Source organism: Vipera ursinii (genome assembly GCF_947247035.1).
Source record: "Vipera ursinii genome assembly, chromosome: 1".
Classification (NCBI taxonomy): Eukaryota; Metazoa; Chordata; class Lepidosauria; order Squamata; family Viperidae; genus Vipera; species Vipera ursinii.
This window is the reverse complement of record NC_139512.1, coordinates 94097244-94112384: the sequence shown is the minus strand read 5'-3', so window position 1 is coordinate 94112384 and position 15141 is coordinate 94097244. Positions and strand designations below refer to the sequence as shown.

The following is a 15141-nucleotide window of genomic DNA, read 5'->3' as shown; positions in this document are numbered from 1 at the left end:
AAACCCCTGTACAAACTGGAGAGCGTCTGAGGCTGGAAAGCGTCTGCCAAGTTTAATTCACAAGCAAAACAACAGAACATGAAACAAGAAACCGGAACTTTGATCCTCAAACGGAACAGTTGCTTTCAGCAACCAGCCCTTCCCCAAACACTCCTTTTATTTAGAGTTCAGGGCGTGGCCTCCCTGTGCCTCCTTCCGAGGAGTCCCACAGCCTTTCTCTGCTTGTTCCTGCTTGACTGCCTCCTGCGTCGGGCGTCCTTGAACAGGGCCAGCTGTGGGTCATCATCCTCCGCACTATCGGGCTCGCGCAGCTGAGAAGAGGGCCCTGGCTGGGGGCTCTGCGAAGCCTCCAAGCCATCATCAGCCAGTTCGTCTTCCACACCCTCCTCCTCCCCCTCGTCTGAGTCATCCGAGACATCCGAGCCGGCTGCCGGACCCACAGGCTGGCCCTGAATCACAACACATGTGTACATTGAGATTAGCTGAGCCTCCCCCCGTGCTCTCTCCCCCCAACACACAGTGACAACAAACCCTCCATCCCACCACACTATGTGAACCAACTACACCACACACCGGCCTCCCAAGTCAATTCTGCATAAGATTATGTCCCATTTAAAAGCCTAACAGCCCACAGATAAAAACTATTTTTCAGCCTGTTGGTACGGCTGGCTATATTCCTATATCTCTTACCGGATGGTAGGAGAGTAAAGAGATACCGTCCAGGGTGTGAGTCATCCCTGAGAATCTTCCTCACTCTTCCAAGGCAGCGAGCCCTGGCGATGTCATCCAGTGGTGTCAGGGAACAGCCCACAATGTCTTGTGCTGTGCTCACTACCCTCTGTAATACTTTCCTATCCGCGGCTGTCAGATCAGCATACCAAACCACAATACCATACGAGAGGACGCTCTCTATAGTAGACCGGTAAAAGAGGGTCATTAGCTGTTGTTCTACCCTGTTCTTCCACAAGACCCTAAGAAAGTGAAGCCTCTGTTGGGCCTTTCTAGCCACCTGGGTTGTGTTAACTTTCCAGGTCAGATCTTCACAGAGGTAGACTCCCAGAAATTTAAAGGAGGAAACTCTCTCTACACAGTCTTCCCCGATGTAAAGTGGGGCAGGTTCCTCCTTTTTTCTCCGGAAGTCTAACACCATCTCTTTCGTCTTGCCGATGTTTAGGTGCAAATTGTTGTTACTACGCCATATGGATAGTTTTTGTACCTCCGCCCTATATGCTGTCTCATCCCCACCTGTAATAAGACCCACCACAGTTGTATCATCTGCAAACTTGATTATCTCAGTGGATGGGTCAGATGATACACAATCATAAGTGTATAAAGAGTACAGGTAGGGGCTAAGCACACAGCCCTGTGGCGTGCCGGTGCAAAGCTTCAGGGGGGTGGACAAAGCAGACCCGACCCTCACTGTTTGTACCCGATCCCTAAGAAAATCTTGAATCCAATCGCAGATAGCGGGGGAGAATTTCAAGTCAGTCAGCTTCTCGATAAGAGAATAGGATAAAAAATATTTCCCTTTAAAAGATCCATCCAGTTGGTACACTAAAAACTTCCAAATAATACTTTGAGAATTTTTTAAAATTTATTTATTCAGTCAATGACTAGGCAACAGAAAATAATAAAAAGGGAAATAAAAGACAGCAATTACAATCAGGATTGACAGAGAGTAATGGGTGCAATAATATATTGACAACTATAAAATAAAATAAATCTGGTTTCTCTTCAGATTGTGTAAATCTGTTCTAGGTAACATTATTTTGTATACTCTTACAAAGCAAATAATTCTTTGTTGTTAGCTGCGAAGTCGTGTCCGACTCATCGCGACCCTATGGACAACGTTCCTCCAGGCCTTCCTGTCTTCCACCATCTTCTGGAGTCCATTTAAGCTCACGCCTACTGCTTCAGTGACTCCATCCAGCCACCTCATTCTCTGTCGTCCCCTTCTTCTATTGCCCTCGATCTTTCCCAGCATTAGGCTCTTCTCCAGTGAATCCTTCTTTCTCATTAGGTGGCCAAAGTATTTGAGTTTTAGCTTCAAGATCTGGCCTTCTAAAGAGCAGTCAGGATTGATCTCCTCTAGGACTGACCGGTTTGATCGCCTTGCAGTCCAAGGGACTCGCAGGAGTCTTCTCCAGCACCACAGTTCAAAGGCCTCAATTCTTTGGCGCTCAGCCTTTCTTATGGTCCAACTTTCACTGCCATACATTGCAACTGGGAAGACCATAGCCTTGACTATACGCACTTTTGTCGACAGGGTGATGTCTCTGCTTTTTAGTGTGCTGTCTAGATTTGCCATGGCTTTCCTTCCCAGGAGCAAGCGTCTTTTAATTTCTTGGCTACAGTCCCCATCTGCAGTGATCTTGGAGCCCAGGAAAACAAAATCTGTCACTACCTCCATTTCTTCCCCATCTATTTGCCAGGAATTGAGAGGGCCAGATGCCATGATCTTGGTTTTCTTAATGTTAAGTTTCAACCCAACTTTTGCACTCTCCTTCTTCACCCGCAACAAGAGGCTCTTTAGTTCTTCTTCACTTTCTGCCATTAGAGTGGTATCATCTGCATATCTTAGGTTGTTGATATTTCTTCCAGCAATCTTAATTCCAACTTTTGATTCATCTAGCCCTGCCTTTCTCATGATGTGCTCTGCTTATAAGTTAAATAGGCAGGGCGACAGTATACAGCCTTGCCGGACTCCTTTCCCAATTTTGAACCAATCAGTGGTTCCGTGTCCAGTTCTCACTGTTGCTTCTTGACCCGCATATAGGTTTCTCAAGAGACAAATAAGATGGTCTGGTACTCCCATCTCTTTAAGAACTTGCCACAGTTTGTTATGATCCACACAATCAAAGGCTTTAGCATAGTCAATGAAGCAGAAGTAGATGTTTTTCTGGAACTCCCTAGCTTTCTCCATGATCCAGCGTATGTTGGCAATTTGATCTCTAGTTCCTCTGCCTCTTCGAAATCCTGCCTGTACTTCTGGTAGTTCTCGATCCACATACTGCTGAAGTCTAGCTTGTAGGATTTTAAGCATGACTTTACTAGCATGAGAAATGAGTGCAATGGTGCGATAGTTTGAACATTCTTTGGCACTGCCTTTCTTTGGAATTGGAATGTAAACTGATCTTTTCCAATCCTGTGGCCACTGTTGAGTTTTCCAAATTTGCTGGCAAATTGAGTGTAGCACTTTTACTGCACTGTCTTTTAAGATTTTGAATAGCTCAGCTGGAATACTGTCACCTCCACTAGCTTTGTTGTTGCTCAGCTTTTCTAAGGCCCACTTCACTTCACATTCTAGGATGTCTGGCTCGAGGTCAGTGACCACCTCATTGTGATTATCAGGGACGTTAAGCTCATTCTTGTATAGTTCTTCTGTGTAATTTTGCCACCTCTTCTTAATCTCTTCTGCCTCTGTTAGGTCCCTGCCATTTTGGTCCTTTATCATGCCCATTTTTGCATGGAATGTTCCCTTCATCTCTTCAATTTTCTTGAAAAGATCTCTGGTCCTCCCTATTCTATTGTTTTCTTCTATTTCTTTGCACTGTTCATTTAAGAAGGCATTCTTATCTCTTCTAGATATTCTCTGGAATTCTGCATTCAATTGGGCATATCTATGTTTTTCTCCCTTGCCTTTCGCTTTCTTCCTTTCCTCAGCTATTTGCAAAGCTTCCTTAGACAGCCATTTTGCTTTCTTGCATTTCTTTTTCTTTGGGATGGTTTTGGTTGCTACCTGTTGTACAATGTCGCGAACCTCTGTCCATAGTTCTTCAGGCACTCTGTCTATCAGATCTAATTCCTTAAATCTATTTGTCACCTCTACTGTATATTCAACAGGGATATGATTTAATTCATACCTGAGTGGCCTAGTGCTTTTCCCTACTTTCTTCAGTTTAAGCCTAAACTTTGCAAGGAGAAGCTCATGGTCTGAGCCACAGTCAGCTCCTGGTCTTGTTTTTACCGACTGTATAGAGCTTCTCCATCTTTGGCTGCAGAGCATATAGTCAATCTGATTTCTGTGTTGACCGTCTGGTGATGTCCATGTGTAGAGCCGTCTCTTGGGTTGTTGGAAAAGAGTGTTTGCTATGACCATTGTATTCACTTGACAAAATTCTATCAGCCTGTGCCCTGCTTCATTTTGTACTCCAAGGCCAAACTTGCCTGTTATTCCAGTTATCTTTTGGCTTCCTACTTTAGCATTCCAATCCCCCATGATGATAAGGACATCATTTTTTGGTGTTACTTCTATAAGGTGCTGTAGGGCTTCATAGAACCGGTCAATTTCATCCTCTTCAGCACTGGTGGTTGGGGCATAGACTTGGACTACTGTGATATTGAATGGTTTCCCTTGGATTCGAACTGAGATCATTCTGTCATTTTGAGGATTGTATCCCAGTATTGATTTTCCTACTCTTTTATTGACTATGAAGGCTACTCCATTTCTTCTGAGGGATTCTTGCCCGCAGTAGTATACCTGATGGTCATCTGAATTAAATTCACCCATTCCTGTCCATTTTAGTTCGCTAATACCTAAGATGTCGATGTTCAGTCTTGACATCTCTTGTTTGACCACGTCCAGCTTTCCTTGATTCATGGATCTTACATTCCAGGTTCCTATGGAGAAAAAATCTTTACAGCATTGGACTTTCCTTTCACCACCAGACACATCCACAGCTGAGCGTCCTTTCGGCTTTGGCCCAGTCGCTTCATTCTTTCTGGCGCTACTAGTACTAGCCCTCTGCTCTTCCCCAGTAGCATATTGGACGCCTTCCGACCTGAGGGGCTCATCTTCCAGCATCATATCGTTTTGCCTTTTGGTACTGTCCATAGGGTTTTCATGGCAAAGATACTGGAGTGGGTTGCCATTTCCTTCTCCAGTGGATCACGTTTTGTCAGAACTCTCAGCTATGACCTGTCCGTCTTGGGTGGCCCTGCACGGCATAGCTCATAGCTTCATTGAATTACGCAAGCCCCTTCGCCACGACAAGGCAGTAATCCATGAAGGGGATAATTCTAGTTATCACTAAATTTGAAAAAGTAAGTTTTTAATATGCTAGACATAAAGATAAACACAGTAACTGCCAATAAAGTTATTTTGACTATTTCGTGAACAAAAGAAGACGTATCAATAAGAGTAGCAAAGTATAGTAAACAATAGTCTATATTCTACAACACTACTTAATACATTCCCCACAGTTACTTAATAAATTCATCTATAGTAATCACCCAGTAACATTTCCTGTGTGATTAGTTGGGTTGTGCAAGGTTTAGAAATTTTTTGGAAGAAGTGCTTTGGTCTTGTTCCTTAAGCAGATGGTGTTTTTCCAGACTTTTGTAGAATGCTAGAAAAGGTTTAGCTGTTTTAAGGAGTCAACTCATTAAAGATAATACAAATGTTAAAGCAGAAACTTTTTTTCCAGGCTGGTGAAGAGGGGTTGCTTTAATTAACAGCAGAGAGGTGCAGTGCTTGTGCTGAATTATATTTTTTACCAGGCACAATCCTAATGATAATTTCACAATTGTTTTCTGAAAAATTTTCCTCGGATACAAAAATATTAAAAATATTGTGCAGATTGCTATGACATCCTATAATATGGCTAGTAGTACCATATGTGCCATGAATTTAGAACGCTCTTGGTTTCAATATAACTGAAGTTTATTTTTATTTGAAAACAATCAAAATTTACAAATTATATTATAATTCATTTAAATGTTCCATTGAAGCCCTCCAAAGTGCAAAGGAATATTATTTTTGCTACAGTGGGACACTATGTGGGGCGGGGTGGGCACGGTGGCTCAGCGGCTAAAGATGTAGAGCTTGTCAGCTGGAAAGCTAACAACCCGGTGCAAGACCAGAGGGCCGTGCAACAGGGTGAGCTCCACAGTTCCTGCCCACCTAGCAGTTCGAAAGCACGCAAATGCAAGTAGATAAATAGGTATCCTGGCAAATAGATGGGGAAGAAATGGAGGTAGTGACAGATTTTATTTTCCTGGGCTCCAAGATCACTGCAGATGGGAACTGTAGCCAAGAAATTAAAAGACGCTTGCTCCTCGGGAGGAAAGCAATGGCAAATCTAGACAGCACACTAAAAAGCACCCTGTCAACAAAAGTGTGTATAGTCAAGGCTATGGTCTCCCCAGTTGCAATGTATGGCAGTGAAAGTTGGACCATAAGAAAGGCTGAGCGCCAAAGAATTGAGGCCTTTCAGCTATGGTGCTGGAGAAGACTCCTGCGAGTCCCTTGGACTGTAAGTCGATCAAACCGGTCAGTCCTAGAGGAGATCAACCCTGACTGTTCTTTAGAAGGCCAGATCCTGAAGCTAAAACTCAAATACTTTGGCCACCTAATGAGAAGGAAGGACTCACTGTGAAGAACCTAATGCTGGGAAAGATCGAGGGCAATAGAAGAAGGGGACGACAGAGAATGAGGTGGCTGGATGGAGTCACTGAAGCAGTAGGCGTGAGCTTAAATGAACTCCAGAAGATGGTAGAGGACAGGAAGGCCTGGAGGAATGTTGTCCATAGGGTCGCGATGGGTCGGATACGACTTTGCAGCTAACAACAACAAATAGGTATCACTTCGGTGGGAAGGTAACAGCATTCTGTGTGCCTCAGTGTATAGTCATGGTGGCCACATGACCACAGAAAAGTCTTCTGACAAGTCTGGCTCTCTCGGCTAAGAAATATAGATGAGCACTGCTTCTCAGAGGCAGAAATGACTGGACAGGGGAAACCTTTATTTTTAAGATACTATACAGGTAGTCCTCAGCTTACAAGCACAACTGAGCCCAAAATTTATGTGGTTAAGTGAGTTTTATGACTTTTCTTGCCACAATTGTTAAGCGAATCACTGCAGTTAAATTAATAACTGAATCTGGTTTCCCCATTGAATTTGCTTATGAGAAGGCATGACTCTGGGCCTCTGCAACCGTCATTATTGTGTTGTCAAGCAACCGAATGTAAGTCATGCGACCATGGGGATGCTACAGTGGTCATAAGTCTAAAAAATGGTCATAAGTCACTTTTCCCCAGTGCAGTTGTAGCTTTGAACGATTACTAAATGAACTGTTGTAAGTCGAGGACTACCTGTATTTTATTTATTTATTTTTATTTAGTTGCATTTATATACCGCCCTTTCCCTGAGGACTCAGGGCGGTTTTTATGTATTTCTGTAAGATCCAAAAATTTCCATCACTGATTTCCATATATTTTATGATTTCCAACTGTATTTTAACTGTGTCTTATGTCTTTCACAATATTTGTTATGAAATCAATAAAAATTAACAGTGTAAAACTTAATACTTAAAATCTTACAGAGTTATAAAGATCTTTCTATGATTTTTACAATGTTGAGGAACAAAAAGTGCAAATTCTATTTGGCTTCTTCCCTTAAAGTGACTAAAAAAATATCTCTTCTCCCCATAATTATTATTATTAATCCATTACTTTCCTCCTGCTTCATGTCAAATTAAGGGAATTAGATTTTTCAGTTCACTATCTTCTATGTAATAAAAATCTGTAATATGCCTAATTTAATTTTTAACTGAACATGGAAAGCACACTTAAAAGATTTCAAATAAACCGAGGGAAAACATTTTAGTGGGCTTTCTGCTATTTATGCAGGGTCAGGTAATGTATATCTAAATGCATACCTGACTGCTTGCTATTTGTTTCCCTTGCATCATGTTTATTAGTATATATGTTGGAATGTATGCCTGGGTGTAAAGGAGTAATACCATTCCTATTTGGAATAGAATGTCTGTGGAGATTCTCAGTTATCCAGGCCATGCTGTCCATCTGCATCTGAAAGAAAAGGGCCATTCTTTTAGGAAGACAGCAAAATTCACAATCTGGACAGACAGGACCATTGGTTTGAAACAGGTGTCAAAGTTGCCATCTATGTTAAAACTGAACAGTCCAACAGAGAGGAAGTGTTATGACATCACCTGTCTCCTGTTTACAATGCAGTCCTTTCAGCAACTCCAGGAGGGTTCCATCCCTGTGTACTCTCTGATTCAGGTAACCCTGAGAATACAGACAAACTCCCAAGTGGCCTCAATGACACTCAGAGAGCTAACAACTGACTCTCAGAATGCTAACGACTAGATAACTGCAAAGAACATAAATCCTTCTATTCCCCTCCAATCAGTTAGAACTTAAGAAACTTCTTGGATAAGAAGTGAAATGTTTTCAAACAAAAAACAAGAAAGACCAGTTACCTTTTGGAAAAAGCATCTTTGGGGTATTTGGAATAGGATTTTTTTTGAACTCTAGAACTATTTTGTTCCATTTGTAAATTCAATGCTAAAAATTATTACAAAGGAAATCGTATGTCTCTCAATTTGATATCTTCAAAAATAAAACTATTTTTTTTTGCTCCAGGTAAAAAACATGCCTAATGAAAATCAAATCCTTAAAGACCAAAAAGATGATAAGTGTACACAGACTACAATGGAATACTTTAATGAACATGAACAAAAAGAAAATGGAGGAAACAATAACCTGGAGATAGACACTGGTATAAACACAGGGGAAAAGGATTCAGAATATTTTGAAGGTATAAATATTCATAATTAAAACATACGTTGTCGATCATCAGTCAATATGGTAAAAAGATGTGAAGAAAGTTACTCCTCCTTTCTGCAATGCCAACAGAAACACCAACATTGAACCACCCCTCCACATCTGAACAATGTCACTTGTTCTCATAGGTTTATGTGTTTCTGCATCTGATTAACATCCAGCTCAGTTGACATAGAGGTGGAAAAGCTGTGAGTAATATATTGAAGCTAGGTATAAAACAGGCCGATTTTTGTTGCTAAGAATACTTGCCTTGTCTTGGCCCACAGCACTTTGACTCTGCCTTCCACTTATCTGTAGTAAAGGTAGTAGAATACTTTCCCATCTTCTTGTATGTTGTTTTTAACTGATAAAAAAAACAATAACGAGGAAGTAGAGTGATAGCTGAAAGGTAATTTTTCAATTACTTAATTTGTAATATAGAGAAAGCATTGGTCAGCTTATGGGGCAACTATCTTTTGCAAGGATGGCCATCCTTGGAATGTATTGAAGTAATAAAGTCCCAAGCCTTATAGGCCTTTATAGGTGATCACCAACAAATTGGCCCAGATACCATGACACAGAAGTATGGTCCTGCAAAATAACAACTGAAGGAGAGGGGGTTTCTTTGGGGGAGAGTAAAGACACATTACAGCTCGGAATCATTTCACATGCACATACAATATGGGTAAAGCTTGCAGTACAATGCTGTTTTTGTCGTTCTGATGAAAAAAACAAGCTCCTGAGAATATCCATGCTTCAAACTGCTTGCCTCTGGAAAAAGCAAAGGATACAGAGATAGAGTGACATTATTCCTGCTTTTATATTCTATCTTAAACATTATGGCTTTCCAGGGTGAGTTTTCTCTCTGGATGATAGAAAACCTTAGTACATCGGGAGCCAAGCATGACCAAAATATATAGAAATAGAAATACATTAATAAATTGTAAAATATTTTATACTCTTTTGCAGTTTCTGCTACTAGGAGTTGCTACTATTTTTTAGGAAAGCATTTTGCATGTGTCCGTGTTATGTGAAACATATTTAAAAGCAGTTTATTTTTGAGTAATTTACTGTTGATAATATATTCTAGATTTTAACAGATTTAAAATGAGTTGTTAATTGTATGAATGAGGGTAATCACTTAAAAGAAAAGCCAAAGGGAAATGGTTTTAAGCAAAGCCCTTTATATGTTCAATTTAATTACACCAGAACTGACCTATAATCATGGAGTGCTAATTGTGAAGAAAGGGCAGTTCTAGGAGAAACCCCCCCCCCCAACCCTACTTGATAAAAAGCAGGCAAAGGCAGAAATAATTCTCTTGGGACAATTTTTATTCTATGATGTTGCTAGTAGAAGAACCTAAGACTTTTTTTTAAAGTGTTGAACTTAGATTGTTTTAATCCCACTATAGAATTGGGACATTCTATTGATCATCTGGGTGCTGGTGTTGCAAATGAAGACATTTCTGAGAGGACTGAAAATATTAACAATACAATCCATGAGGAAGATTACTCAGCAAATAAAGGAATTAGTGAAGAGCCTAAAGAACAAATTAAAATGACTTGTGAGAAAACTGCAAATAACCATATGAAATCTGAAATGGATTCTATAATGTTACCAGCGATCAACGCAGGTGACTTGGATAAGTACAATGATATTATTAGTAATGCAGAAAAAACATCACCAAAACATAATGTATCTGCCAGTAAGAATATAGGTATAAATATTCATATTAATGAAAACATTAATAATAAACTTCTGGGAAGAGCTTTAAGTACTGAAAATTCAGCTACAGGTGTACATGAAATGCCTAACAAACACTTTGATAACTATAGTTCCGAATTGAAAGAAGTGAATACAAAGGTTTTGCTCCTGGACTCTCAAGATATATATGAATCTGAAACTGGAGACGTGAAAATTAGTGAAGTTGCCAAAGATGATAAACAGATAAACTTCCATATGTCCAAAGACAACAGTGAGCAATTTACTGAATTTTTTAATGAAGAAAAAGAAAGAGAACAATCATTGAATACAATGATGAGGAAAATAACAGTGGAAGAAAGCACAAAACAATCGTGTTCTTTGCTCATGAAGACAACAGAAAATTTAATAAACAGAAACAGAAGGCTATCCTTTAACCTTCCAGTTGTGGAAGAAAAAACGGAATACTTAAATTTATCAAGAAAACGTCAAGAGGAAATTCAAATAATGCCTGTCTCTTTGAAGGAAAGGCCTCTCTCCCAAGAAATGAAAACTGCTCAGAGCTCAAGAAAAATTGATAAGATTATAAACATTCATAGTGATGTAAGACAAGAAACACCAGGTAAGAAAATATTTAAATGCTGATAGTTATTTAAAATTATATAGCCACAATAATAACTGTCATACATTGACACCCATTCATAACAATGTGTGCCAGAATTTGGAGAGAAGGGAGGGGTTTGCTGCAAAACAAAGAAGCAGGCAGAACAAACAGAGTGCATAAAGGTTGAACACACTGCCTATCTGAACAATGGGGAAGGGATTATGAACTTTTGACAGTGGTCTAATGTAAGGCTTTTGTGATGCAAAGGATTTCCTGGAAAAATTGGATAAGGTATTGGTAGGCCCAGACTGATGGTCTTTTACTCAGTGAGTGTGACCGTATGCTAGTAAAAGCACTATGAAGGACATTAGATGGATTAACTTGACTATGTTGTAGAATTAGTAATGTTCTAGGTTCAGAGAAGAGAATGAGCTCTGATGATCTTGTAAGGTACCATTATTTTCATGGCATCCAGCAGATCCTTTGATGGAAAATTTTGTTGCCTAGTTCAGGGTCCCAAACCCTCAGTCTGTGGACTGGCACCGGTCCACGGCATGTCAGAAACCAGTCCCCACAAACAAGCAAAGCCCCACCCACAGGCAGCATACGAAACCATGCCCACTCCAAGTCCACCGCAAAACCTCTCTCCAGGGTACTGGGCCCTGGTGCCCAAAAGATTGGGGACCATTGGTCTAATTTGCTTTTTCTCTTTGTGAATTATTCTATTCTTTCTAGACATTTCTGTGGCTTCTACTACTTGGTTTATTCACCTCTTTTGCTGTCACCCGCTTCTTTCTATGTATTACTTTATTACCTCTAAATAATACTTGGCTAAATAGACAGAACTAGAGAAATGGATGGAAGTTTTCTGGAGAAAATTATGAAGTAATGTATAGTTCAGTAATGTCTGAATGTGGTATCTACCTGCCTGTTAATGTCTGAATTCTTTTTAAAGCTACTACTTACTGATAAAGTCTTGGTATAATATCCAACAGAGTTTTTCTTTGGATATTTATTAAATGGATTTCCCCTTACCTTCTCCAGAAACATTTGGAATGTGGGAGGAACAGAATAAACATGGATAGTATTGCTTGACAAATTATAGATTTTTTTTGCTATAGATAATCAAGTAACACGTATGTAGTTTATATTAAATTCTTTAAGCAAGGAGAGCAAAAGATGTATACAACTAAGTTTCGATACTAGTTTTCTTTTTTTATATCTTATAATGCCAAAAGGTATTATTCTTAGTTTAATAAAAAGATACAGTAAATTTAAAATTTTGGCACAGTAAAATTATATGAAAATAACATAATTGTTATTATTTCCTGTTTCTTGATCAGTTTCCGCTTGCAGTAGAATTGCTGATTCTTTGAATACCGGAACTATTAATCCAATCCCCAAGAGAAATCCCAGTGCAGAATGGAATGCAATAGCAAACAGTTTTTATGATCCTTTTTTCCCCACAGAACACGTAAGTCAATTAAAAATATTGCAGAGCAGACCTTGGTGAGCTAACTTCAGAGCTATGTATAGAATTGTATGCATCTTGATGCTTTAAGACTTGACTTGATCTCCACAATAATATCAAGAGGGCAAATGTGGCAACATTTTTCACAATTAAAGTTGATAGAAAACGGGGGGGGGGGGGAGAGTCACAGCATATAAATCAAATTGATGACAGCTTATTTGAAGACAAGGTCTACATAAAAATTTTTCAAGTAAAAAAAATACGAATACAGTATCTCTGTTTATTTTTCTGATTATTACTACAGATACAAGCAATTTGTAAGTCTGAATTAGATATAATACAACTTACAACACTTTGACTTTATTTTCTTTTTTTCTTCTACTTTCATTGTCTGATTGCTAAATCTGAAGGTAATGCTGAGTATGTTATGCAGGCTTCTGTTTAAGCAACAGCTTTCTTTAGAGTTGGAACAGAAAGGGCAGTCCTCTTACAAGAAAGGGGCATAGATCAATATAGTGCCAAGATCATTGCCCAGATATTAGCTATGCTATTCTTGTGTAAAATAATATAATAAAAAGGATGGTCACGTAAAAACCTTGTTTGCCAAAAATGTGCAATATACTTCCTGATAATAATATTAAGTTCAAATATCTAACAGAACCTGGTTCAAATCAAACTTCTAGATAGCCGGAACAGAAACTAAACTCATATTTAACAAACAGGTCTAAATTTTTTCAAGAGAATGCAGCTTCAGATTACATGGAATCAATGCTTAAGACCCAAGAAGCACTGTGGAAAGCAAAGCTCAGGCATTGTATGGGTCCAGAATGACCAAGAAGGGCAAGTTGAATGACCAGAGGAGAGAAAGCAGGCTTGCAGCCGCTTATAGTGGCTAAGGATATAGGCACAAACTGGAATACCTAACAACATTATGCTGGTCTATGGACTGGGTTTTAGACTAAGGGAGTCATAAGAATTTGACATTAAAAAAAACTTACTAGGGTATATACATATACATAGAATGAAGGCTACTGCTAAGCTTGTAAGCTGCCCTGAGTCTTCGGAGAAGGGCGGGATATACATGTAATAAAAATAAATAAATATTTGTGTAAATTAGCAGCAACTAAAGAGGGTTTCCTATTTATAGTTTGTTTGTACACGGCCCTTTATTTTTACAAATAACTCAAGGCAACAAACATATCCAATACTCCTTCCTTCTCTTATTTTTCCCCCACAAACAACCCTGTGAGGTGAGTTGGACTTACATGTGACTGGCCCAAAGTCATCCAGCTGACTTTCATGGCAAAGGTGGGAGCAGAACTCATATTGTTCTGCTTTTTACTTTGATGTCTTAACCAACTATTTCAAATTTCATAATATTTTAAACTAAAATCAGATTGCTCTACCCTCTCAGAGGCATGTTATTCTCCTGGTCCTGGTTCAAGTTTCAGAATACATTAAACAGCATCAGAAAACTTACGGTAAAGTTTGAACTTGTTTGAACTCAAAACAATGCTTTGAGCATTTGAGAGTTTGAATTAAAAACATTTTTCATACTGCTATTTATGTTAATTATCTCCCTTGAAATAAATCAAAAACAGGAAATCAAAAAGGACCCAGATTGTTGGGGGCAATAAGCTGACTTTGTAAAAATGCCGCTTGGGGGCCCTGAAAGCCCTAATAAGCAGGTATATATACATAGAATGAAGGCTATTGCTAAGCACATTGTGCTTTAGATTGTAAGCCGCCCTGAGTCTTCGGAGAAGGGCAGGATATAAATGGGATTTAAAAAAAGATATAAAATTATATACTTGCATTTAACCAAAAGTAATTTTGAATACTGTATATCAGAACTCCAAAGAAAATCACAGCAAGAAAACTGTAACATGCAAATGAATTCAATCTCATTTGTATTCGAAGAATACTATATATAAAAAACACAATGCAGTTATATAACTGCAATTTTCATGCAGACCTCCTTACATTTTTGTATAGCCTGAGTCTCTTTTAATTGCTATTACATTACTGTAGGATGCAAAGGCGCCCCCACCTCCCATTATAGTAGCAGAAAGTCACAAAACTCTAACCAACCCTTTAAGGCGAGTTAGAGGAGCAAAAATATCGCCACAAAATTACAATTCGAAGTGAATTCAACAGGCTTGTGTATTGCAGCCGCACCCAAGATTGGTTCCTGAATTTCCTAGAATCTTCAACTTTGTATGTTCCTGCTTCTTCCATAATTGAGGATTGGGAAGACCTAGCATGGTGGTAGTGTATGAGAAGAATCAAGGAGTACTAGTGGATCATCAGCTGAACAGGAATAAGCAGTGAAGATCTATACAAAACTTGTATCATCCTGGCCTACATTAGGAAATAAACTGCATAAGGATCATAAAAGTAATAGTACCATGATGGCCAGCATTGTGCACTGCATTTTAGAAAGGGACATGAAGAAGCTGAAGGAAGTTCTGAGGAAAGCTACCAGGATGATCTAGAGTCTGGAAATCTAGTCCTGTGTTAAGAGCTGGGCGTGTTTAGAGAAAAGACTGCAGGGAGACATGATCACGATCTACAGATATTTGAAAGGGTTTCCTTTGCAGATGGTAGCAATGACTCTTTCTGTGGGAAATAAGAAAATGTTCATACTGAAGTTACAAGATTTGGTAGAACTTTCTTGATGGCAAGAACTTTTAAGCAGTAAAACAATCTGCCAGGAACATTGGGGGTTTCTCCACGCTTTAAATAAGGTTTGGGTAGCTATCATTTGGAGATGATTCAGTGGTTTCCAGTATTAAG

At 39.2% G+C, this 15141-nt stretch overlaps 1 protein-coding gene across 1 annotated transcript in view; it reads left to right on the top strand.

Moving 5' to 3' along the window:
- The window catches only part of CCDC73 (coiled-coil domain containing 73), a gene marked incomplete at both ends in the record, with an annotated part of 56139 nt that overhangs the window by 39718 nt on the left and 1280 nt on the right, over nucleotides 1-15141 (top strand). The window contains 3 exons of the mRNA XM_083357652.1: nucleotides 8389-8563; nucleotides 9981-10892; nucleotides 12218-12348. Of these exons, the coding sequence (XP_083213778.1) occupies nucleotides 8389-8563; nucleotides 9981-10892; nucleotides 12218-12348 (1218 nt within the window). The remainder of the gene's footprint in view (nucleotides 1-8388; nucleotides 8564-9980; nucleotides 10893-12217; nucleotides 12349-15141) is intronic.